The 22614-nt window shown below is 33.1% G+C and overlaps 3 protein-coding genes and 2 non-coding genes across 5 annotated transcripts; 4 read left to right on the top strand and 1 right to left on the bottom strand.

Annotated features, from left to right (window-relative positions):
- The first annotated feature begins 603 nt into the window (after window positions 1–603).
- On the top strand, window positions 604–677 carry TRNAV-CAC. The gene has a single exon. It is a non-coding gene; the product is annotated as a tRNA-Val (tRNA).
- A 907-nt stretch (window positions 678–1584) lies between these two features.
- TRNAV-CAC lies at window positions 1585–1658 on the top strand. The gene has a single exon. It is a non-coding gene; the product is annotated as a tRNA-Val (tRNA).
- A 7962-nt stretch (window positions 1659–9620) lies between these two features.
- LOC114167650 (riboflavin biosynthesis protein PYRD, chloroplastic-like) lies at window positions 9621–11604 on the top strand. The gene is made up of 3 exons (XM_028052764.1): window positions 9621–10067; window positions 10283–10581; window positions 10738–11604. The coding sequence occupies exons 1-3, from the start codon at window positions 9702–9704 to the stop codon at window positions 11354–11356; spliced, it is 1284 nt and encodes a 427-aa protein (XP_027908565.1). The 5' UTR covers window positions 9621–9701; the 3' UTR covers window positions 11357–11604.
- A 762-nt stretch (window positions 11605–12366) lies between these two features.
- On the bottom strand, window positions 12367–15286 carry LOC114166174. Its single transcript, XM_028050852.1, has 2 exons — window positions 15050–15286; window positions 12367–12753 (listed from the first exon to the last, which is right to left on the bottom strand). Exons 1-2 carry the CDS (start codon window positions 15170–15172, stop codon window positions 12637–12639), a joined length of 240 nt encoding a protein of 79 aa, XP_027906653.1. The 5' UTR covers window positions 15173–15286; the 3' UTR covers window positions 12367–12636.
- Window positions 15287–18449: 3163 nt separating this feature from the next.
- On the top strand, window positions 18450–22238 carry LOC114165706 (UPF0187 protein At3g61320, chloroplastic). The gene is made up of 4 exons (XM_028050269.1): window positions 18450–19428; window positions 20106–20273; window positions 21074–21280; window positions 21786–22238. Exons 1-4 carry the CDS (start codon window positions 18745–18747, stop codon window positions 21960–21962), a joined length of 1236 nt encoding a protein of 411 aa, XP_027906070.1. The 5' UTR covers window positions 18450–18744; the 3' UTR covers window positions 21963–22238.
- Window positions 22239–22614: the final 376 nt, after the last annotated feature.

Here is a 22614-nt window from a genome sequence, read left to right as displayed (position 1 = left end):
CAAAGTGGGATAAAGAAGTCTATAAAAAATTACTCAACTAACAACAAGGACATTAATCAATTCATCAAAATCTGACAGCAACAGAACACACTTCAACACTGAACCCTTAAAAGAAAACGAAATAACATAATGAAAATGAAACTCACCTCTTTGATTCTTTACTCTGTCTCTCTTCACTAGAACTCGCCAAATATTTGTAAACGACGCCGAATTCCACCACCTTCAGCTCACCCAGTTGCTTTCTTTTGGAACCAAAATGCCTCAATCTCGCACTCGTGTATGAAACGCTAAACGCATCAAACATTAGAAACAATTTCTCACATTTTCAATTTGAAAAATAATAATACAAATACATTTAAATTAGTTCAAACAGCACACGTCACATATATCATTGCCACGTAATGGTATTTTGTCGACCTGTACTATTCACCGTTAATTATTTTAACGCTATTAGGGAAAATGACTCAATTGAACAAAGTTGGCGAATATTATGATCAAATTGAACAAAAAAAATATTAAAAGAACTTAACAAATATATGGAAAAAATTAAATATTAAACCCTTAAAATAATTAGAAGTAAGGTTATATTTGCTTGTTAAAAAGGTCCGGGTGGTGTAGTTGGTTATCACGCTAGTCTCACACACTAGAGGTCCCCGGTTTGAACCTGGGCTCAGACATTTCCTTCTTTTTTCACTTTTAATATTAGTGAAAATTTATGAAACTAACTTTTTCTTTTTTTGATATAAAGGACATTCAAATTCTGTTTAAGAAAGTAGATTGAAAAATGCTCATTTTTTCAACTCTAATAACAACACTAAATGCCATACATGTTTCATAAGTTCAATAACAATGCTATTGTCAAGCAAGTTTCACAAGTTAAACAATGAGTGAAACAAAAAAAGAACAGAAACAACTCAATGAGAGCAGGTGGGGAAGCAATACCGACAACCGAATACGCAAAATAGAAGACAAAGTGGGATGAAGAAGTCTATAAAAAATTACTCAACTAACAAGAAGGACATTAATCAATTCATCAAAATCTAATAGCAACAGAACACACTTCACCACCGAACCCTTAAAAGAAACCGAAATAACATGATGAAATTGAAACTCACCTCTTTGATGCTTAACTTCGTCTCTAGTCACCATAAATCGCCAAATATTTGTAAACGACGACGAATTCCACCACCTTCAGCTCACCAAGTTGCTTTCTTCTAGAACCAAAATGCCTCAATCTCGCACTCGTGTATGAAACGCTAAACGCACCAAACATTAGAAACAATTTCTCACATTTTCAATTTGAAAAATAATAATACAAATACATTAAAATTAGTTCAAACAGCACACGTCACATATATCACTGCCACGTAGCCGTATTTTTCCGACCTGTACCGATCAATGTTAATTATTTTAACGCTATTAGGAAAAAAGACTCAATTGAACAAAGTTGACGAATATTAGGGTCAAATTGAAAAAAAAAATATGTTAGAACCAAATTAAAAGAACTTAACAAATATATGGAAAAAATTAGATATTAAACCTTTAAAATAATTATAAGTAAGGTTATATTTGTTTATCAATAAAGTTTGGGTTGTGTAGTTGGTTATCACGCTAGTTTCACACACTAGAAGTTCCCGGTTCGAACCTGGGCTTAGACATTTGCTTCTTTTTTCACTTTTAATATTAGTGAAATTTTATGAAACGAACTTTTTCTTTCTTTGATATATAGGACATTCAAATTCTTTTTGAAAAAGTAGATTGAAAAGTGCTATTTTTTCAACTCCAATAACAACACTAAATGTCATACATGTTTCACATGTTCAATAACAATAATATTGTCAAGCAAGTTTCAAAAGTTCAACAGTTCAACAATGAGTGAAATATTGTTGACATTTAAGGAGATTTTGACATGCACCTAAGACTTAGAATTTTTTTTTCAGATTTGTCATTCCACCTACCACAAGAGTAGAAACTAAATCTGCATTTCTTAACCTCATTTTTCACATTTGCTTTCAGGAACATATTATGAAGATCCCTAAACTCACATCGAGACATTCAATGAACGTTGCACACAACAATGGGAATTGGAATAAGGGGCTTTGAATACTTGACTAGTACTTAAAAAACACAACTAGCCAATACTAAATCTGGCCAAATAAGTTAAGGATTTGAACCAGAAACACAACTTACCAGTACTAAAGTTGATCATCAACTTGCTACTCCTGAAGTTGACCATCAATTTGTCAATACTGAAGTTTGTCAAACAATTAATAACTAAGTCATAAAAGAGAGGGAGACCTCTAAATTTAAAGATGATAAGTTCTTTGACAAAGTGGTTCAATCTAAGAGATAAATAAAGGATCTTGATGTAGAGAAAGTTGAAACCACAAAAAATAAAGTTGTTTTAAATTTTTGCACATTTAGTTTTCTGCACATTTTAGTTTTTGGCATTAAGTTCAAGTTTTAATTTCTTTGCACGTTTTGGGATATCATAGTAGTTGAATAGTTGAATTATGTTTAGATATAGTTATTAAACCCTTTGAAAATATGTTTTGAAAGGTTTAAAGAAGAACCAGGAAAGCAATATTTTTTGAAAAGAAAAACCATTTTTGGATATGGAAGAGTAGAAAAAATTTTGGAAATCCTAGTGCTTAAATGACAAACTAACAATACTAGTGAGATCATAGTTAAAAATTAACATGGATGAATGCACCTAATAAGTGAAAAAAGCAGTCAAACACTAAATTGAGAACCGAGTGAAAACATATATATATATATATATATATATATATATATATATATATATATATATATATATATATATATATATTCACTATGATGGATGTAGAAAATTTTCTCACTAAGGCCACGCTTCTTCCAAAGTATGGAAATGCATGCACAAATTGACTATTTATTGAGAAAGTAATAAATAGAAAATAAAAAACTCACAGTAATAAAAAAATTACTTGGGTTTTAAGTTTCTCTTCAACACAGTAATAATTTTATTTTTAGATAAAGTTAATTTTTATTTAAATAATAATAATAATAATAATAAATGCAATATAATAATAATATAAATAATGATAATGAATATAAATATTAATAAATAATAATTTTATATTTTTTCAATTAAAATATTTTTTTAATCTATTAAATTTGTGACATCATTCACTAACTTTTATAATTTTTTTCAAATATTCTCATTTCTTACCATTACCATGTTTCTTTTAATCAAAACAATTTCACATTCATTTTTGTTTCTTACAAATTCACTTCTTCAAATTCATCTTCAAATCCAAACATAATTTAAATATTTTATAGCATATGATTTGATTGTGAACTCTATTTTCCCGTCTATCATAACATGTTTCTTCCGATGAAAAACCTCTTGTAATGTAATTTATTCAAACATATAATTATTTCATTAGTGCGTAAAACACATTAAAAAAATACAAATAACTTAAAAGACATATTTACTTTCAATTGTTATATATATATATATATATATATATATATATATATATATATATATATATATATATATATATATATATATATATATATAAGAACTTGGTTCAATGCGAAGGGAGCATTGGTCTTCACAATTATTGTTTTTTCACACACATAAATCAATATATAAATAAAAATATTTTTTAATATATTTTTTCAAAATCTATCACTTTTATAAATATAAATTTTATCATCTTCATTTATATCGTTGGGTGGATTTAGAGAACAATCTTTATTTATATCGTTGGGTGGATGTAGAGAACATTCTCACTAAGTTTCTAGCAGAATTTGCTCAAACGAAAATACTCTTTTTCCATTTTTCCATGCGTCTCATGACATGTTTGGTTTAATAAAGAAGGCTTCTTTTGGTAGTACTAGTACGTTCCACAATATACAAAATTATCACCATGATTTTCTTTTATAATGTATTTCATTTTTTATCTTGTAGCTTGATTGATTCGGTAAAAAATAAAAATAAAATACAAATAATTTAAGAGACATTTAATATCTAATTATATTTATATTTGTTATCTTATCTCACTAAACAACTAAAACAATTATAAAGATAAAATACAAAAATAATATATAAAATTATATATATTAAGGTTTTTAATAATGGTGAAAAGATAATATTTTGAGAAACAACAACAAAACAAAAAGTGGAATCCCATGAGATATAAGCGTAAGATGAACTTGTTATGTACAAAAATTAATATAATTAAATATAGATACTTAAAATCTAAAAATATGCAGGAGATTACTTTAAAATGTTGTTTTTTCATAAAATTTACGGTTAAATATGTTTTGTCTCCTAATTTTCAGTGAAAATTAGAATTAGTTTTTTTTTTTAAATTTTGACTCAATTCAATCTCCAACTTTAGAAATACACGGATAATTCCTTCAACCAAAGTTTATTAAGTTTATTTGACATTTCAGATATGTTTTATGATAGTTTCTTAGCTAACATTAAAGTGAAAATATGTCGTATGAATAACTCAAATGATACCATAAAATGCACTTGAAATCCCAAATAAACCAAAATTTTATTAAAATGACTAAATTCATGTATTTATAAAGTTGGGAGACTAAATGAAGCCAATGTTTTGAAAAGAGACTAATTCTAATTTTCACTCAAGATCAAGGGACAAAAAACATATTTAACCCTAAATTTTATTTATCATGCAAATTTAGTTTTGTATATTCATGATGAAATTATTAAATTTGATTTGGATAAATTTATTCATATACACTTCTACGACACAAGAAAAAAATGAAAATGAAATAATTTTTTCTGTGTAAATTAAAAAAAAAATGAAAAAGTTATGACTCCTTCTTTAAATTAACTCATATTTAATAGCTATTTTTTTTATAAAAAAATAAAATTATATTTATTTTATCCTCACAAAGAAAAATAGCTTAAAGTATTTATTATTCTTCATTGCTCTAAGTGTAAAATCATCATCATTATTATTACTAGCAAATCTCATTTAAACTGATATCTAAATACTTTGAGATGTTGTATGCACTTTGAAAGTTAATAATATGTACAAATAATGTTTTTTTTTTTAGTTTTTAGGGTTATAGCGGGATGAAAAAAGATATTCAAAGTCAATGTTTACAACTAAATTCCTCGGTCATTAAAAGAGCAATAGTTAAATAGTTACTCGTACAAAACTTAAATGATATTTACGTACCTATTAATAAATTAGTGCTAAATATGAGTCTCAATTATTATCAATTGGAGTAGTTACACGAATATTATTTCTAAACCAAAATATTTTGTTAATTCAATTTTTTTAAATATTTAAATAGTTTTTGTTTTTGTTTTCAATTAAACTATTTCGTTAAAAGGTTATAATAAATTAAAATTTTTGATTAAAGTATGTTTCTAATTATTTTTATTTTACTTTAAAATGGTTCATATAACACTAACATCTTACTCTATTTGTCCGAAAAAACATATGTATTGAATAGATTCGAAGATAGTTATTTCTCACCCTTGCCTCAAAAGAGTTATAGTTATATAATACAAAATCAAAAAATCTCACTTCCATCAAGTACGAGATGGTAAATTCTATATTTGTAATATCAATCACTAAAACTCGAAAGATAAAATGTTCATCAAGTCTCACAACTAGACATCTTCTTCTATATGAGTAGGAGACTAGTAGAGTCAATATAATCTCTTGATGAAACCACTTCTCAATAGACCACTTAATATCACATCAATATAGTACTCCCTTCCTAAGAGTTGCATATACACCATAACTCACATATCACATTATCATATAATCTTAAATTATACATCATGTCATACTTTCATACATATGTATCTTACTTTAATCCAAATCAATCTAGAAAATAAGGTGTAATGAATAAAATCCAAAGTGGAAATAGTAGACAGCGATATAAAAAAAACAAAAAAGTTCAAATTACAAACAATAATGTGTAAAGAGAAAATTGGAAGAGCCAGACCCATATCCAGATTTTTCTTATTATTTGTTTGTTACTAGTTTTGTTTTTTATATATATTTCTTATGCATTTTTTATTTTTCTTTTATTTCATTCTCTTTCTCCTTCTCCTAGGACACTACATGCTTCTTCTCCAAGATGCTATTTCCCTTCTTCCTCTCCATAGCGCTATTTTCTTAAACATACATTAACAATAATTTAATTTTTTTCAAGTTAATTTTATTTCAGTTCTCTATATCTTTCCGAGTCTCAAAAGTATATTAAATATAATTTTAGTTTTTGTTGAATTTGTCTTTCAGATTTTAATTCGAAAGTTTAATTAGTTTTCAAACCTTAACACAAATATTTTAATTTATTTTTTTATAAACTTTGTGTGATGGTTCTCACTTATGGTTGGACATATTAATAATCATTATTTAAATATTTTAACTCTATTGATATTCTTCTATCAAATCACAGTATACTCAATTACAAACTTGTATTTAACATTATGAAATGGGTGATGTAAATAGTTATCACGCTAATCTTACACATTAGTGTCTCTGATTTGAGACATACTGGGTCTAGGCAATCTCACCCACATATATTTAATGTTAAAAGATTTTAAACCAATTTCACATGCTTGTTAGGAGCAATTCTCCTAAACCCTAATGAGTTATCATGCTAATCTTACACACTGATCTCTGTTTTGAAACTGAATTTAGGCCATCTCACACACACTAGTAGTAGACTTTTAACCAAAAACCAAAAACTAATAGTAATAAAAAGTACAACCCAGAAGTAAAACACTACATGGGTCATAACCCTAGAGAAAAGCCCAAATAAAATGAACTCCAGTTCAAGCAGACTATGCAGTGGAACCTCCATCACCCTGATGATTACGGGGAGTTCTCACATCTGCTCATATCAACAAGTTGATGATCATCGCAAAAAGAGAAAACCACACAACAGAACATACAACAAACAAAAGGGTAAGCTAGAGTAGAAAATAGTTTATCATACAGTTGCATACAATTTCACAATCCAAGATGCATATGTCAATCAATCATGTTATGACTTCTCAAACAATACACTAAGACTCAGACACGACTCATCCGGATACATACAATTAGTCGGATTCAGCGGATGCTTGCACTTGTGGTGGATTTCCCTACTCTACCGAGCTGCTCTCCCCCGAGCTAAGTGTTACAATGTCTCAACCCCACACACAAATCATGTTATGACTTCTCAAACAATACACTAAGACTCAGACACGACTCATCCGGATACATACAATTAGTCGGATTCAGCGGATGCTTGCACTTGTGGTGGATTTCCCTACTCTACCGAGCTGTTCTCCCCCGAGCTAAGTGTTACAATGTCTCAACCCCCACACACAAGGTTAACCCTTAATGAGTTTCAGGCCTTCTTCTACTCTCATCACAAGAGTCAGTTCGTTCTATGTGAGACTAACTGACTCCTTAGAGTGTCAGGATGCAACCTTACCTTGAATCCTTACTAAATTATATAGATGAGGCACCACCATGAACTCTCACTAACAAGGGTCATGGAATTATGTCCCGACCAACTGAGACACCACCATGAAGTCTCACCTAGAGGCTCATGGAATTACGTCCTGACCATACCAATAACATATTTCATCCATTTATATCATATCTCATACCAACACCATGCCACTTTCATTACCAACCATCCCATTTGTTTTACATGCCCAGATCATACCAACACACCCAACAAATTCATACCCTCGGATATTTCATGCATAATCACATGCATCATACTTTAAATAAGCAAACCAACCAATCAAACAACCAATAAAAACCATGTGAGGAAAAATAGTGTGACCCGTAGCACATCTCGCTCAAGCCAGAAGCCCTCGCTCAGGTGAGAGGGGTGCTCTCGCTTAAGCTACAGACTCTCGCTTAGGCGAGATCGCGACAGAGGCCCTGGGAGATTTTGTGAACGCTCGCATAGGCGAGCCCTCCTCGCCTGAGCGAGGCCACCCCTCGCCCAAAGGTGAGGTTCTTCGCCTGGGCTAAAACTGGAGCAACATACCAAGGCTCCCACACGTTCTCGCTTAAGCGAGAATCTCTCGCCTAAGCGAGATAGTACCTCGCTCAAAAAAAGAGCTCTCCGCCTGAGCGAGGGTTCGAGTGTGAACTTGGCCTGCTTCTGCAAGTCTTGCCTAGGCGAGGCAGGCCCGCTTGGGCGAGAGTATCAGACCTCGCCACTATTTTCCCTGCAACAACTATATTTTCATACCCAAACAGTAATACTAGACAGTTCACATTTCCACAATAGCACACAAGCCATAAAATCATGAAACAACGGCAATGCAAGCACAAATCTAAGTAGACAATAGAGCCCTAGCTTCCCTTACCTGGAAAGGGGCTAAAATCAGACTTTGACTCTTAAGCCAACGAACCCAGTAGCTCCAAGAGCAGATTTATGAACTGGAACAGCAGCACAAAACAAAGGAACGAGGTTACCGCAGTGTACCTCTAGCGGAAAGACGAAAAGGAGACAAGAAGGAACTAATATGAGCTGAGAGTTAACTCACATGAAATAGAGCCGAGTTTAGAGCTAGCTTGACCAAGAGGGGACCAAACTCTAGCAGAACTCTCTCTCTGTTGGAAAGAAAAGGTGAGGAGTGAACACTATTTCATAAAAGTGAAATCATAATGGATCAGTCTTAGGTCCATCTGCTTAAGATAAGCCCTTAAAATTTAGGACATAAATGAATAAAAATAAAGTGGTTCTTACGTACAATATGCTATGATGAATGAATAAATTCATTTTGTTGGCATGTTGTTAATTAATTGTTTCTTGAATTAGTACAATATTCCTCTGGCTCGGATTTGCATTTAATCGAATGAGAAGGTTTTTTATTCTCCAATTTCCTGCCATTTGATGATTATGGTCCCGTGATTTTAGTTTCATTAAGTATGTTTTACGTTTAATTTGGTTGTATGTAAATGAATGATTTTCAAGGTTTTGATTTTGAACTTGATGTTCAGATGTCTGTTTGAATATTCTGTTACGGTGTTTAATTTAGAGACAGGAGTGAAGATGTATGGGCATAATAACTTGTGTTGGTTAGTCTAATATTGAAATGTGAGCTTTATTTCGAATCTTGAATAATTAAATATTATTTATTCCAACACTTGACGAGGAGGGTGAGATATTTGTATATTGATTTGATACGGGGACTGTGCTTTATATAGTGTTGTTTGATATTGGGATTGATGCTCATATAGACCAAAGAGTTGTATTATTGAGAAATCTCTTGTATTATTTCGCACACCCGTAAATATTAAAAGAAAAATTATATTTTGATTTTACTTTAATATATTAATCAAATACTCAGATTAAGTTATGTTAGGAAATAAAAAATGAAAGTCAATAAGTAGAAGTCATAATATCATTATTTATATTAAAAATATTAAATTTTAGAAGAAAAGTATATTATAGTCTTTAAATATATTTATGAAATTGAAACTATACTTTTTATTAAAGTGATACAATAAATGATTTTTCTAATTTTGAATGAACCAAATCATATGCGCCCAAAATTACTGAATTAAAAATTAATTAAACAAAAAAAATAGTTAATTGTTTTCTAGGCAATCTTGCTTGTTTGGACAAAGGTGGTTTGGCTACACCGGGAGAGCAAAGAATAAAACAATTGCTTTTCTCTTTTCGTAATATCTACAAACACTATGCAAGCACTGTGTTCAGATTGCACCCTTCAGGTGCCCAGGTTCTCGATTACTGCAAATCCTCCAAAGTTTGCATCTTTTGTGTCCACCCTGAGCCCCTCCAAGGCTGGAACTAGGTTGTGTTTGACTTTTGGTGGTGGGAGTTACAAACCCATTAGGAGGAGTCGGTGGAATGGGTTTGGGGTGCAGTGTGCATCCTCCGATGGAGAAAGTGATGATGGGTTTTACATGAGAAGATGTGTGGAGCTTGCAAGAAAGGCTATTGGGTATACCAGCCCCAATCCATTGGTGGGGTGTGTTATTGTAAAGAATGGGATAGTTGTTGGTGAAGGGTTCCACCCTAAAGCAGGGCAACCGCATGCTGAGGTACCTACCTTCCCTCTCTTCCCCTCTCTGTCTATCTGAATTATTCTCTGTATGTAAAATAAAAATTATTCTTACGGTTCTGGTGAATGTTACATAAAATTAGGAGATATTCTGGTGAACATGTTTTGATTGTGAGATGTTACTGTTTCTTACTTAGCCTTTGGATAAAGACTTGTGTTTGTGAGTATGTTGAGTTGGGGAGATGAGATTGTCAGGTGTTTGCTCTGAGAGATGCTGGTGATTTGGCACAAAATGCAACTGCTTATGTGAGCTTGGAACCTTGTAATCATTTTGGTAGGACTCCACCTTGTACTGAAGCTCTAATTGAAGCTAAAGTGAAAAAGGTTGTTGTGGGGATGGTGGATCCAAATCCCATAGTTGCCTTCAAAGGGGTGGAAAGATTGAGAGATGCAGGAATTGAAGTTGTTGTGGGTGTAGAGGAAGAGTTGTGCAAGAGTCTCAATGAGCCTTACATTCATCGCATGTTGACGGGAAAACCTTTCCTTACTTTGAGGTAATTCAACTCTTCCTTTGTCCTTTGACACTTTCACATGCTTTTCCTAACAATGATGATTGTTCTTTGGATGCATTTTGGAGTTTGGTTGATCCTCATGTGTTTTAGTTATTTCATAAACATCACTTCACAGCCTAGCCTGTACTTGCATTGCAGATATTCTCTTTCTGTCAATGGAAATTTTTTGAACTTGCTTGGGAATGGAGCTGCAGAATGTGGTGGTTACTATTCAAGGCTATTACAGGAATATGATGCAGTGGTAATGTCTTCTTCCTTTTTCACTGAAAACTTTAAAGTACCTGCATCTCAAGAACCTGGAGCCAACCAACCAATTCGGATTGTAATACATAAAGATCCTAGTTCTTTGAATCAAATTCTATCATCCATCAATGACATCACAAGCAAAATCATAATCTTCACTGAGAATAAAGCAGGAACAGCTCCAGAAGTGGCTCAACAAGGAATTGAAACTGTAGTTCTGGATCAAATAAATCTGGATGTGATCTTGGATTATTGTAATAATCAAGGATTGTGCAGTGTTCTGTTAGATATTAGAGGTAGTTTCAGTGAGTTTGAAGTGCTTGTTATGGAGGCTATTGAGAATAACTATATTAATAAATTTATCACAGAAATTTTGCCTGTTTGGAACAAACGTACTGAGCCAGATCCTCTACAGACATTGAAGAGCTTAGACCAAGGAATGAAAGTGCTAAACCTGAAGTCCAAGGCCTCTGATCAGAGTGTTGTAATTGAGGGATATTTTAAGTCTGAGTAAATGGAGCCATAGTGCTCACAACTTCCATTTATCAATATTTCAGTGTCATGCATGGATTTTGCTGTAGGCTAACTTAAAAGAGCAGTTAATGTATTTTGCTGGCGGAAACTCGAGGGTATTGTAACCAATGATTTTTGTTTTCATTTATGTCTGGGCTAACATTTTGTTTAGTTGTCCAGTTTTTGCATGTATGCAAATCTTTGACTTGAAATTTAAAAGAGATTGTACCATTCTTATGTTACCTTGAAGTTGATCTGCGTGTTTCATGTGCAATATAAGCCCTTTGAATTAATGTGGACGTGGCAGATTTTAACAAATGAAAGTAGATTATTTGGTTTGAGCGTTCTTGTGCATTGTTTCTGAGAGTAAAATAACACTTTATGTACTTCAAATTAACTTTGATAAATTGTTATCATGAATGAAGTTTAGAAATCTGGATCGACACTTATCTTTTGGGCGAATGGAGTAAAATTTATTTGTTTTGGTTCTGTAAAATAATTATTTCTGCAAGGATTAATTTTATTCTTGGATATTAGTGCAATGATAAAGTTGCCTTGTGTCTCAATTTCTGCATCCACTTTTATATCCTTATCTGTTAATCTATCCTTCATCACTTTCTTTTATGACTTGGCTATCTCTTTCTCAAGGAATATACATTGAGCTTTCATTTTTAGTTTTCAATTTTGCACGTAAGTTACTTTTAAACAGATTATAATCAATCTCAGAAGAGTCTGCTCAGGTTCTTGCTGTTGATCTTTTACTTGTAGGTTATCTATAAGATAAACTGTTATGATTTTAAGAATGTTATGGATTTGGAATAGAAAGACGTTTGCACTTTTAATTACCAGAAACAAGTGTTCTATCTTATGTCCAAGTAACGTATGCAACAGTCGCATAACCTAATTAAAGTTTAGTTATTCCGTGCTCAAAGTTTGCATACCCTCACTCTCAATCGATGAATAATCATTAGAGCAGTCAATAGATATCAACACAGCTTTTAGATGCTCGGATTTGACTAATTCAATTTAATTGATGTGCAAAACACCCTTCTCAATTACAATTTTGGTTGCTCAGATAAAAGAAAAACAAAGAAACAATACAGATGCTGCTCCATAATAACACAAATGGTCATATTCATGTTATTGATAGTGCTGACAATCCTCCATCATTTATTCATCCTCAGCCTATATTCATAGCATCATTCTATTACACTTCAGTTCAAGCTGCTAAAACAAAACTTTGACTCAGCATGATGTTGCTATACAAGACTACCCATAAATCTATGGTTGATCCTTGTTGCTGTCCAATTTGCCCACCTGGTTTTCTTGAGGTTCTATCGTTGATCCCAAAATATACCCTTTCAGCGTGCTCTGTGCGGAAAGTATTTGCTTCTTAATCTGCCATTAAGAAAATATAGCATCAGAAAATTAATTGAAGTTAAATCATCTGAACCAAAATATAGATGGAAAACAAGAAACCAGTGTCAAATATAAATGAATTCCCAAATGATCAAGTAACTCGGCAAATATCAGAAAGCCACTCAATTGCATTAGATTTTGCCAACTTCTCCTCCGATTAAGAGTGTGAATTCATCCCCTCACCCCTTCCATCTTTATGAAATAAAACATAAAATGTTTATGGAAGAACCAAAACTTTTGCGACAACTTTCAAGGGGTCAATATCCCAATGAACCAATCTGTACTGTCTGCTTTACAATGAGAATAGAACATCCATCAGAGGGTCAGTAGAAATCAAATTGGAGTAGAAGCCCGCACAAAAGGACTGTCGCAGCTAATTGTAGCAGTCAAGGGAAGCTTTAGACAGAAGCAGTGCCAGAAACAAAGCTAAATTGGTCTCTGCTTGTGTCTATCATGCCAATCATTCAGACAGAGCTGAAAGTGAAGCAGGTGCTACAAAGTTTGTAACCTCAAAGTTGTCCATCAAGGTTAGAGATTATTCACTGTAACTTTAGATGGTATCAACATCCTGATTACTACTGGTGAAGAGATTCTACGTAGTATGTAGAACCTGTCTAATTTTGAAGGGCACCTATATTTAACTGCAAGGCTATAGCTTCTAATCCACCAAAGAAACTCCAACTCAGGACATATCTTACGGCTCATGATTCTGCCATACAGGAATGCAAGTCCAGGAAACCCCCTTTATGTCATTTCTGTACATCTAATTGCAATTTTACAAGAGGCAAACTAATTTAAACTTACTCATCACAAATGAGAAAAACCTTGTAAATCTTTTGTTTCATCACATTTAACATGAAAAAACAGAGTTGGTAGCAAGGCATGAAACCACTGTGAACAGGACTGTAAAGGTAAATAAACATATTAGGATATTGTTCTCTACTTCTCCCACCATAATACACTTACCCAATCAACTTGATCTGAGACCTAAGAAATGAATATACTAATTAATACCTCCAGCTGCTATCATCCAGGTAAATAGAATTTGCATACTCTAATAGCATCCTATCAGCTAATGCTGTGTTTTTCTAAAAGAATGTTATGGATTGTTTGGTTTGAGAAAATGTTTTTGTTTCAATTCTGTTTTTCACTTTTTATTATAAAAATCTCACATTATTTTCACTCCATTTCCTATTTTCAAAAGTTTGAATACGAAACAGTTAAAACAATTTTTTTCTCCAACAAAAGGAAAAATATTTGAAAATAGAAAACAAATGAAAATACCGTGGTGCATTTATAATTAAAAGTGAAAAATAGAAAAGCATTTTCTCAAAACAAAATAGTTCATAAGCTTTTCAAAAGCCTTCAATTTTATACCTTTGGTGTTGTTATAGCAAAGCCAACGCAATAGCAAATCCAGTCCTGTGCCATATTCTTATTTCCTGACACAATTTCTGGAGGACACAAGGCTGTATTAGGTTTGTGTTTCTTTTCACTGTTCTTGTCATAGTAAAGAGCTTTAGAGGCACGGATCAAACAGAACTGAACACAGTAAAACAATGATGTTCTGCACTCATTAGCTCCACCCTTTTTAGTGAAACCAAAATGTACAACTTTTAACTCCTCAAGCAGTTCTATTTTGAATAGCATCATAGAAGGAAACTTATGTTATGTTCCATCTAGTTTCAACATGTCTTATAAATACAACCAATGGATTCAAAATTGCTAAGAATTACAACTAAAGTGACCACAAAGTCGTTCTGAGGGCTGTTTGTTCCCACTTCCCTCTGTCAAATCCAACCCAAGCTACTTTGCTTGCAGTTTAGCCTATCATCCCCTTCCCACACAAGGTTTTATTATACCTTCGAATTCACAACAACAAAAGTCGTCACTTTCTAAGAAGTAAAAATTGATGAGTTTTTTCATCAGCAAATTAGATCTACCATATTAGTTTGCATAATAAACTAATCTAATTTTAACCTATAAAAAAGCTGTTTTTTTTTCTCTAGAAGTGCGTACAGCAAAGTTTATTTAAACAAACCCTTCATCAAACTTTGCAAACAGAACGAAAACCAACAGGCAAAGCCAACTCCAAACAATGAAGGACGGTAATTCAACATTGCAACATATACTAAAAACAGAAAAACAAATTGAAACGGTTCATCGAGAAAGAGAAAACCCATATAAGAATTTTAAAATATAACGGAAAAACCGTGTAGGGCATGGAAGAAATGGTAAAAAAAAAAATAGCTTGAGAGAAAAGGAGGAGACTTACAGGATCGAGAGCATTGGGTTGAGGACCGTAGTCAGCGGTTAGGAGAAAATAGGAAGCAGTAACAGTGGTCACAATCGTTAACCTTCTCACCAATTTCTCTGTTCTCGGATTCATGAGACTCATCACTGATGATCTTTACTTCAAATCAAACACTACAGTTATAGGTTGAAGCTTCAAGTTCTTCCCCAAACCTATTTCAGGGTTTCTCCTGTCAGAATTTCTTTTAAGAAAAAACATAATATTTCACTTCATTCAAGATTAAATTTAGGTTCAATTAAATTTAAAATTCTTTTCTTTTTTATTTAAAATTTTTATATTATTTAATATTTTTATTATTCAATGATTTCGTTGCTATTTCATTTTTATATATTGTTCATGTATAAAATTTTATGTTTAATATAAGAGGATATTATGCAATGTAAAATATATTGTATAAAAGTTAGTAATGTTATATTTTATGATTCTTATGTGGTCATCATATCTTATGATTTTTTTTTATCGATGATCATAAGGATCCCTTAAAGGAAGTAAATAAAAGTTAATTATTTATTATTTTATATTAATTATAATATCTCACAATTTTTTTAATAATCAATTTATATTAACTTCTCAAATGTATGATAATCAATTTATAATTATTAATTTTTAAAATATCAATATTTTAATTAAAATAAAAAATAATTAAAAGAGTATAGAGTATTCTTTTAATTTGTTATTAATACGCTAGTTTTAAGATTCTTGAGTTAAAATTTTTCCATATTATATTTCTTTTATATATAATACGTGTATTTAGCTATTTTGAAAAGTTTCCAGCAATATATCAGTACGTATACGTGTGAAGATATTACTTTTGTCATTTATTTTCAAATATGTTAAAATTGCTCGTCAATATTATTTCTTGTAAAAATTTTGTTAATTCAAGTCATACAAATTGATATATCAGAACTTATTATTATTATTATTATTATTATTAAATGTGAATTATTATTTAAAATAAAAAAAAAATATTAATAAAAATTATATTAAAATAAATTAACAAAAATTATATAAAATTAAAATGAGTTTTGTATAATTAAGTGAAATAAAATGTTGTGATTACTTTAAATTTAAATGAATTAAGTAAAAATTTAAATTGGTATTATTATTCTTGCAAAAAAGGAAAATTGGTTATTGTTATAAAGCATAAGTTTATATGACTTTTTCATTCGAAAATAATAGGAAGCTCACCCTTATAAGTATATTTACACAAATTCCTCCAAATAAATTAATTAAAAAAAGATTTGCACCTTTTTTTTTCAAGAGGATATTATCTCAAACAAACACAACATTAATCCAAACAATTTTATTTTCATTTATTTTTCCCTTACACTCCCCCAAATCTATCTTAAAAAAAATAGACCTTAATCTCTATTTATTTATAATTTTATACTGTTTAGAAGATAGAAATGCAATGAATGTTATGTTTGTATCAAGCGATTTCAGAGGAATTTTGACAAGGAATTTAGGAGAATAGGGATGAGACTCATCTTCGTTATAATGGAGAAATTTGAGAGGAAAGACAATTCCCTACCAACATAATTACCCTTTTGTCTTCAATGCTTTTTCACATTTCCACTCTCCATGGCTTATGCTTTTGGGGTAGGAGAGGTTTCATGGCAAATGAAGGAGAACTCAAAGGTCACGATAATCAATCATCTTGTTTCATTTTGCAGCTAGAATCAATTATGTTGTCACCTAATAACATGATAATCAATTATCTTCTCTTCCTCTACCTCCAAGAATCGATTATCTTCTCACCTAATATAAGGAGAATCTCAGTTTATTTACTCAAAGGGGTTAGTTTTCACAAAATATTACAGATATGGGCATTTTTTTTTTTAAATGGGTAAGTTGTGTTGCCGCCTATCAACTTTTATGGTATAAGTCAAACTTGGTCAAAAATGAAAGTCGTAAGGGAATGTGAGACTTCAGTTTGAAGTCATAATGGGGCAATACGACTTTAGTTTGAAGTCGTAGTGGGGTCTCAAGAATTCCAATTTAAATTTGAAATCGTCAGGATAACGACATAGGCTTTTTGATATCGATGACAAGGACCTTGTAATTGATTATCAGGGGTGGATACATAATTAAAAGTTACAAAACAATGAACTTCACTAACGAAGGACATGTTCCCCTATGGATGACCTTCATTGCGACAATAAGAACATTTTTTTGGCTTATTTGGAAGTGGTTGATCCATTTCATTATGAATGCGTTTAGTAGCTCATGTTCCTAATCCTTACGACACATTTAAGGATCAATGGTGAAATTCAGTATTGTATAGGTGGACCAATAATCTTCATTTCTTATTAGATGAAATTGAACTTGACAAACCATATTAATGGTGTGAAGGCGGTAAACAAGATCTATAAATGAGGATAATTGTATATGAGAATAAGAACAAACTGTTATGACGTGGTGACAAGGAAGGCGAATTGTTTGAAATTGACCACAATCGATTACAATAACATTGCTAGCTCAAGTACCCACCCCTGGTAATAATTACAGGGTCTTTGTAATCGATTACAACAAGGCAATGCCCGCTCCCTCTTTAGCGATTCCAAATTTAAATTGGAATTCATGCGCCCACACTATGACTTCAAACTAAAGTCATATAACCCCATTACGACTTCAAATTGAAGGCTTGCACTCCTCTTACAATTCTCGCTCTTGACCATGTTTGACTCGCACTATAAACAAAGTTATTGGGGGTAGCACAACTTACCCATTTTTGAAATCTTTTAAAAATCTACCCATTTTATAATATTTTGTGAAAACTGACTCCCTTGAGTAGAAAATTCAAAAATCTCTCATATTGAGAATCAATTTCTTAGTGGTTTGAGCGTGTTAATTCTCCTTGTAAATAACAAACTTTTTGCACCAAATTTGACTATTTACAAAAATGAAATCAAATTGCTAACATACATGTCTAAGACTTATAGAACTACATACATGTCTCAGGCTTATAGAACTTGAAAAATATGGAATATGAAAAAACTCTTGGAGTTATGGCTTGTTCTCATACAAAAAAGCTTAATGATTGAAAATGTAACAGATCACAAAAAATTAGAAATGATTATACAAGTCGATCCAACTCGTTTAGGTTCCTCCCATAGACTGAATGTACAAAATCAATAGTTAATAACCATCTTTTACGTGATAAAATCCCTTAACAAAAATACTATGAGCAATCAAAAATATACTTATCAAATATAGAGACCCTTTCAGATATTAGGTTTCTAAACTGGTTCCAAATTATTTTATTTAATCTATCCAACACCTTTTAGAAGATATTTTTGAGTACAGGTAGATATTTAGTGGGTGAATTAAAAAGGTGTAAAAACGTGGTGCATTATCCATCAAGCCATCACCAACACCTTCAAAAAAAAACCTACCAACCATGCCATCAACGGTTCTTTGAAACTAAAACCCCCTCATCCCCACCAACCAACCAACCATGGCATGTTTGGTTCCCAGTGTTCCTGAAACGTAGGATTAACTTTGGTTTGGTCTGAAACACAGTTTGGTTGGAAACAGAGCCACCCAATAATAATTTCCCACATACTAAAACAAACCTTAACATAATCAACGTACATGCGTTCCATGTTTTTCTATTATTTTTCTTCTTCTTCGTCTTCTTCTTCTTCTCGAACTCAATGTACCACCAACCCAGAACCCAACAACTCAAACCCACAACCTTCTTCTCTTCTCTCTTCTGCCCAAAATGCCCTCTCAACCACAACCTCCTTCTTCTCCTTCCCAAGCCCAACAAAAAGCCCACCATCTCCGCCTCTATGCCTCCCGGGCCCGCCTCCGGGCCCGACCAGGCCCTAATCTCCCTCCTCCGCTCCATCCCGGACTGGGCCGACACGGTGCAGGAGCGCGGCATGCAGAAGAAGCGCTCCCTCTACACCCACCTCAACTGGCGCGACCACCGCAGCTCCCTCCGGCACCTCCGGCACCTCCTCTCCAGCCTCTCCTCCCGCGTGATCCTCTCCCTCGTCCCCCCTGTCCTCTTCTTCACCGGCTTCGCGGCCGCCATCGCCTCCTACAACCAAGCCCTAATCCTTCACATCCTCCCCGACTTCCTCCCCCTCCTCCACTCCTCCTCCCTCCCCTACCAGCTCACCGCCCCCGCCCTCGCCCTCCTCCTTGTGTTCCGCACCGAAGCCTCCTACGCTCGCTTCGTCGAGGGTAAGAAGGCCTGGACAAACGTCATCGCCGGAACCCACGATTTCGCCAGACAAGCCGCCGCCATCCTGGACGACGTCGATAACGCCGACTTCTCCCTCAAGCACGCGCTTTTGCAGTACATAATCGCCTTCCCCATTGCGCTTAAGGTCTCTCTTTCTGAGCCTTTCAACTTTAATCGCAATTTTTTGTACTGTGGAAAATGACAGACCAATGCAGATCGTGTGGCAGATTGCAGCGTTAATGACTGTTTTCTAAAACCTAGATCTAAGTTTGTGTTTGAATCAGTTGGAAGAGCTCAAAAGAGGTTTCTAGATGCAACACGTTCTTCTATCTTCGTTTGTTGCATTTCAATGGCGAAAGTACTTTTTCAACTTTAATTTAAGCAATAGGTTTGCTTGAAGAAATTTCTCGATTAGAACTTGTAGGATGGAAAAATGAAACAGTTTTTCCCTTAATTGAGATCAGCTTGTCTGAGTTAATTCATAGAAGATATTTTCCATTAGCTTCTCTAAATCTGATCTTAAATTTGTTTGGAGAAGTTTTGTTAATACAACATGCTCAAAAGCTAAATCTGAAGCATTTTTTAATCTGAAGACAACAATTGTAGATCAATTTTTAACCTGAAGACAACATTTTTTTCTTCTTCATTTGGTGCATTGGAATTTGCAAAAGTACTTTTTGAACTTCATTCAAACATAGCCTAACGTGTTAGGGTTCTACCCATTTGGGCGTTTTATAATGTTAATGTGAATGGTTTTTGTGATTGGACTTGTGGGTTGGTAGTTAGTTGTGTTTGATAGTGAAACTTGCTGTTTGAATGCAGTGCCACGTGCTGTATGGTTCGGATATCAGGAGAGATCTTCAGGATTTGCTAGAAGTGGATGATCTAGCAGTGGTAATGAATTCAAAGCACCAGCCACGCTGCATTATTGAGTTTATATCGCAGAGCATTCGGTTGCTGAAATTGGAGGATTCTAGAAGAAATGTTCTGGTATGTATGAAGTAATTGGAATTGTGAGCAAGGTTTTAAATTACTAGTTGGAAATGTCCTGGTTGATAGTGTTTTTCTTCTTATAGTTGGTCAAAACCAGGATCTCATGAATGCACCGCAATCCCACAAATTGTCATAAACAGAAACAGGATGTGTGAGATAATACTCCCAGAATTAACACTTATCCGCTTGGTCCACAGCTCCTACAAGATTAAACAAGCTCCTCTTGATGTTGGTTGAGGCATTAAAACCAGTAAGATATCTTGATGTGAACCTAGGAACTCAGAGAAAGAGAATGCTGAAAAACGTGAGAAAAAATGTTGAGTTGAAAAAATAGCAGGTCTCTTAGAAGTTAGAAAACATGGAAATCAGGAGTAGATATATGAGATTTATACACAAGAACCAAGTAAAAAGATGGAAACATGAAATATCCTTTTTTCAGATAAGCATGAGCTTAAAATATTCTCTTAAAAATGATGTGATACTCTAATCTTTCAAAATATTATCAACAGATACAACAAATATTGCATTCAAATGCAGTTGATGTCGTCACAATTATAGTCATGATGTGACTCAGAAACCTTGATGAGGCAGACCATTTTGTAATTGTATGCATGTTTGTACATGTTGAATTAGGCAGCATTGCTGCATGTGAATTTGTCAAGAATGTAAATTTTTGACTCCTCAGTAATTTGGTAGCGAGGTTGTATTTTAGATTTGGATTTGTTAACATAACACTTCACTATGTGGTAATTCCTTGGCTGTATAACTCAATTAACACTTCCCCCATTGTGGCACAGGAATCAAAGATCTCTTGTTTCCATGAAGGAATTGGCATATGTGAACAACTTATGGGCATTCCCATTCCATTATCATATACTCGCTTGACATCAAGGTTTCTTGTCCTCTGGCATCTGACACTACCTATCATACTTTGGGACGATTGTCATTGGATTGTGATTCCTGCAACTTTTATTAGCGCTGCCTCTTTGTTTTGCATTGAAGAAGTATGTACCTCTCCTTACCCTGACTACTTGTCAAAATAGGTTGTTCTGTAAATTATTATACATGCAGCCAACAGAATTGGGATGCGACCTTTAATTTTAGGCTCTTGCACATTATTTAGGTTTTCCTTTCTTCTGAGTAATCCATTAGGTAAACAGTTTTAGGTTTTCCTTTCTTCTGAGTAATTGTGACAATGCCTTTCTTCCCATCAGCTACATTTTAGAGAATTGATTTGTGTAAACATTTGGAAATAATTATGGGGATACAAAATATTTTTTTTCAGTTTTGGGGAATCGTTATTGATAGAGCTTTTGTATTTACACTGTCAGAAATTTAGTTTCAACCACTCATCATTGATAGAGTGTTGCCAAAGTATGATTAAATTTGGGTCTGCCTCAAATCTAAATTGATTGAGCACTTGAAGAAGTATTGATGGATTCTCTTAAATATAATAAATTTTCTGGTTAGAAGAAAGCTAATCCAAAAATGTGAAATTGATTGGTGTAGGTTGGAGTTCTCATTGAGGAGCCATTTCCAATGCTTGCACTTGATGAACTATGCCAAAAGGCACAGAATGACATCCAAGAAGCAATTGCAACCGGGAATTTAATCCATGCACGCTTTGTTGCTAAGAAAAATAGCCACTCTGAAGAGCATTCACCAAATGGCTGGCCCAACTCATAAATGGAAAGAGGGAACTTTACTATGAATGTCTTCAATTTTTGCTTGAGGTGGCTCTGCACGTCCTGCTTGTTTAACCAAATTAATTGTAGTTAGGAGTTCTGTTGTGTAATCACTAATGATAATTGTGCAACACTTGCACCAGCTCGACAGAGTGTACCTCAAATAGGCCAGAATGGTGCTTTTGGAATGTATGTTGCTTATGAACTGGTCTGTATATATCATAAATTCATTATCATGTAAATATAAGTTATATTCATATTCAGGCTTTTACTTTTATATATCTACTTTTAGGACGAACCAGAAGTTCTATAACGCATTGGATTTTTCTACCACAAGTGCATAAGACTGTTTAACTAATATGAATCACGAGTGGACCATTTCTCCCGAAGTTGTCTATTTGATTCGCAAACAAAATTGAAAGCTTTTGAAAAGCTTAAGAACCATTTGTTGGGAGACCATTTTGACTTTGTTTCTGATATTACTTGTATCTACAGCTTCCCTTCACTGTCTTAAATAGTTGTATATGACAATCCTTTACTGGGGGCTTATACTCGAATTTAATTTCTACTGATGTTTTGTTCTCTCATTGTAAAGCAAACACTGCAGAATGGTTCATCTGGATATTAACCTCTTGAAAGTTGTCACAACAGTA

The sequence above is a fragment of the Vigna unguiculata genome, chromosome 10, assembly GCF_004118075.2.
Source record: "Vigna unguiculata cultivar IT97K-499-35 chromosome 10, ASM411807v1, whole genome shotgun sequence".
Lineage (NCBI taxonomy): Eukaryota > Viridiplantae > Streptophyta > Magnoliopsida > Fabales > Fabaceae > Vigna > Vigna unguiculata.
Note: the sequence above shows the minus strand (reverse complement) of the source record. Positions and strands in the feature narration are given on the sequence as shown.

Bases quoted from the DNA above. Each gene is read 5' to 3' on its own strand.
- LOC114167650 (XM_028052764.1), top strand. From the start codon at position 9,702: ATGCAAGCACTGTGTTCAGATTGCACCCTTCAGGTGCCCAGGTTCTCG. The intron at 10,068-10,282 runs GTACCTACCTTC...TGAGATTGTCAG, and splicing joins CAGGGCAACCGCATGCTGAG to GTGTTTGCTCTGAGAGATGC. The intron at 10,582-10,737 runs GTAATTCAACTC...CTTGCATTGCAG, and splicing joins AAACCTTTCCTTACTTTGAG to ATATTCTCTTTCTGTCAATG.
- LOC114165706 (XM_028050269.1), top strand. From the start codon at position 18,745: ATGTACCACCAACCCAGAACCCAACAACTCAAACCCACAACCTTCTTC. The intron at 19,429-20,105 runs GTCTCTCTTTCT...GTTTGAATGCAG, and splicing joins CCTTCCCCATTGCGCTTAAG to TGCCACGTGCTGTATGGTTC. The intron at 21,281-21,785 runs GTATGTACCTCT...TGATTGGTGTAG, and splicing joins CTTTGTTTTGCATTGAAGAA to GTTGGAGTTCTCATTGAGGA.
- LOC114166174 (XM_028050852.1), bottom strand. From the start codon at position 15,172: ATGAGTCTCATGAATCCGAGAACAGAGAAATTGGTGAGAAGGTTAACG. The intron at 12,754-15,049 runs GTAAGTCTCCTC...TCTTAATGGCAG, and splicing joins AACCCAATGCTCTCGATCCT to ATTAAGAAGCAAATACTTTC.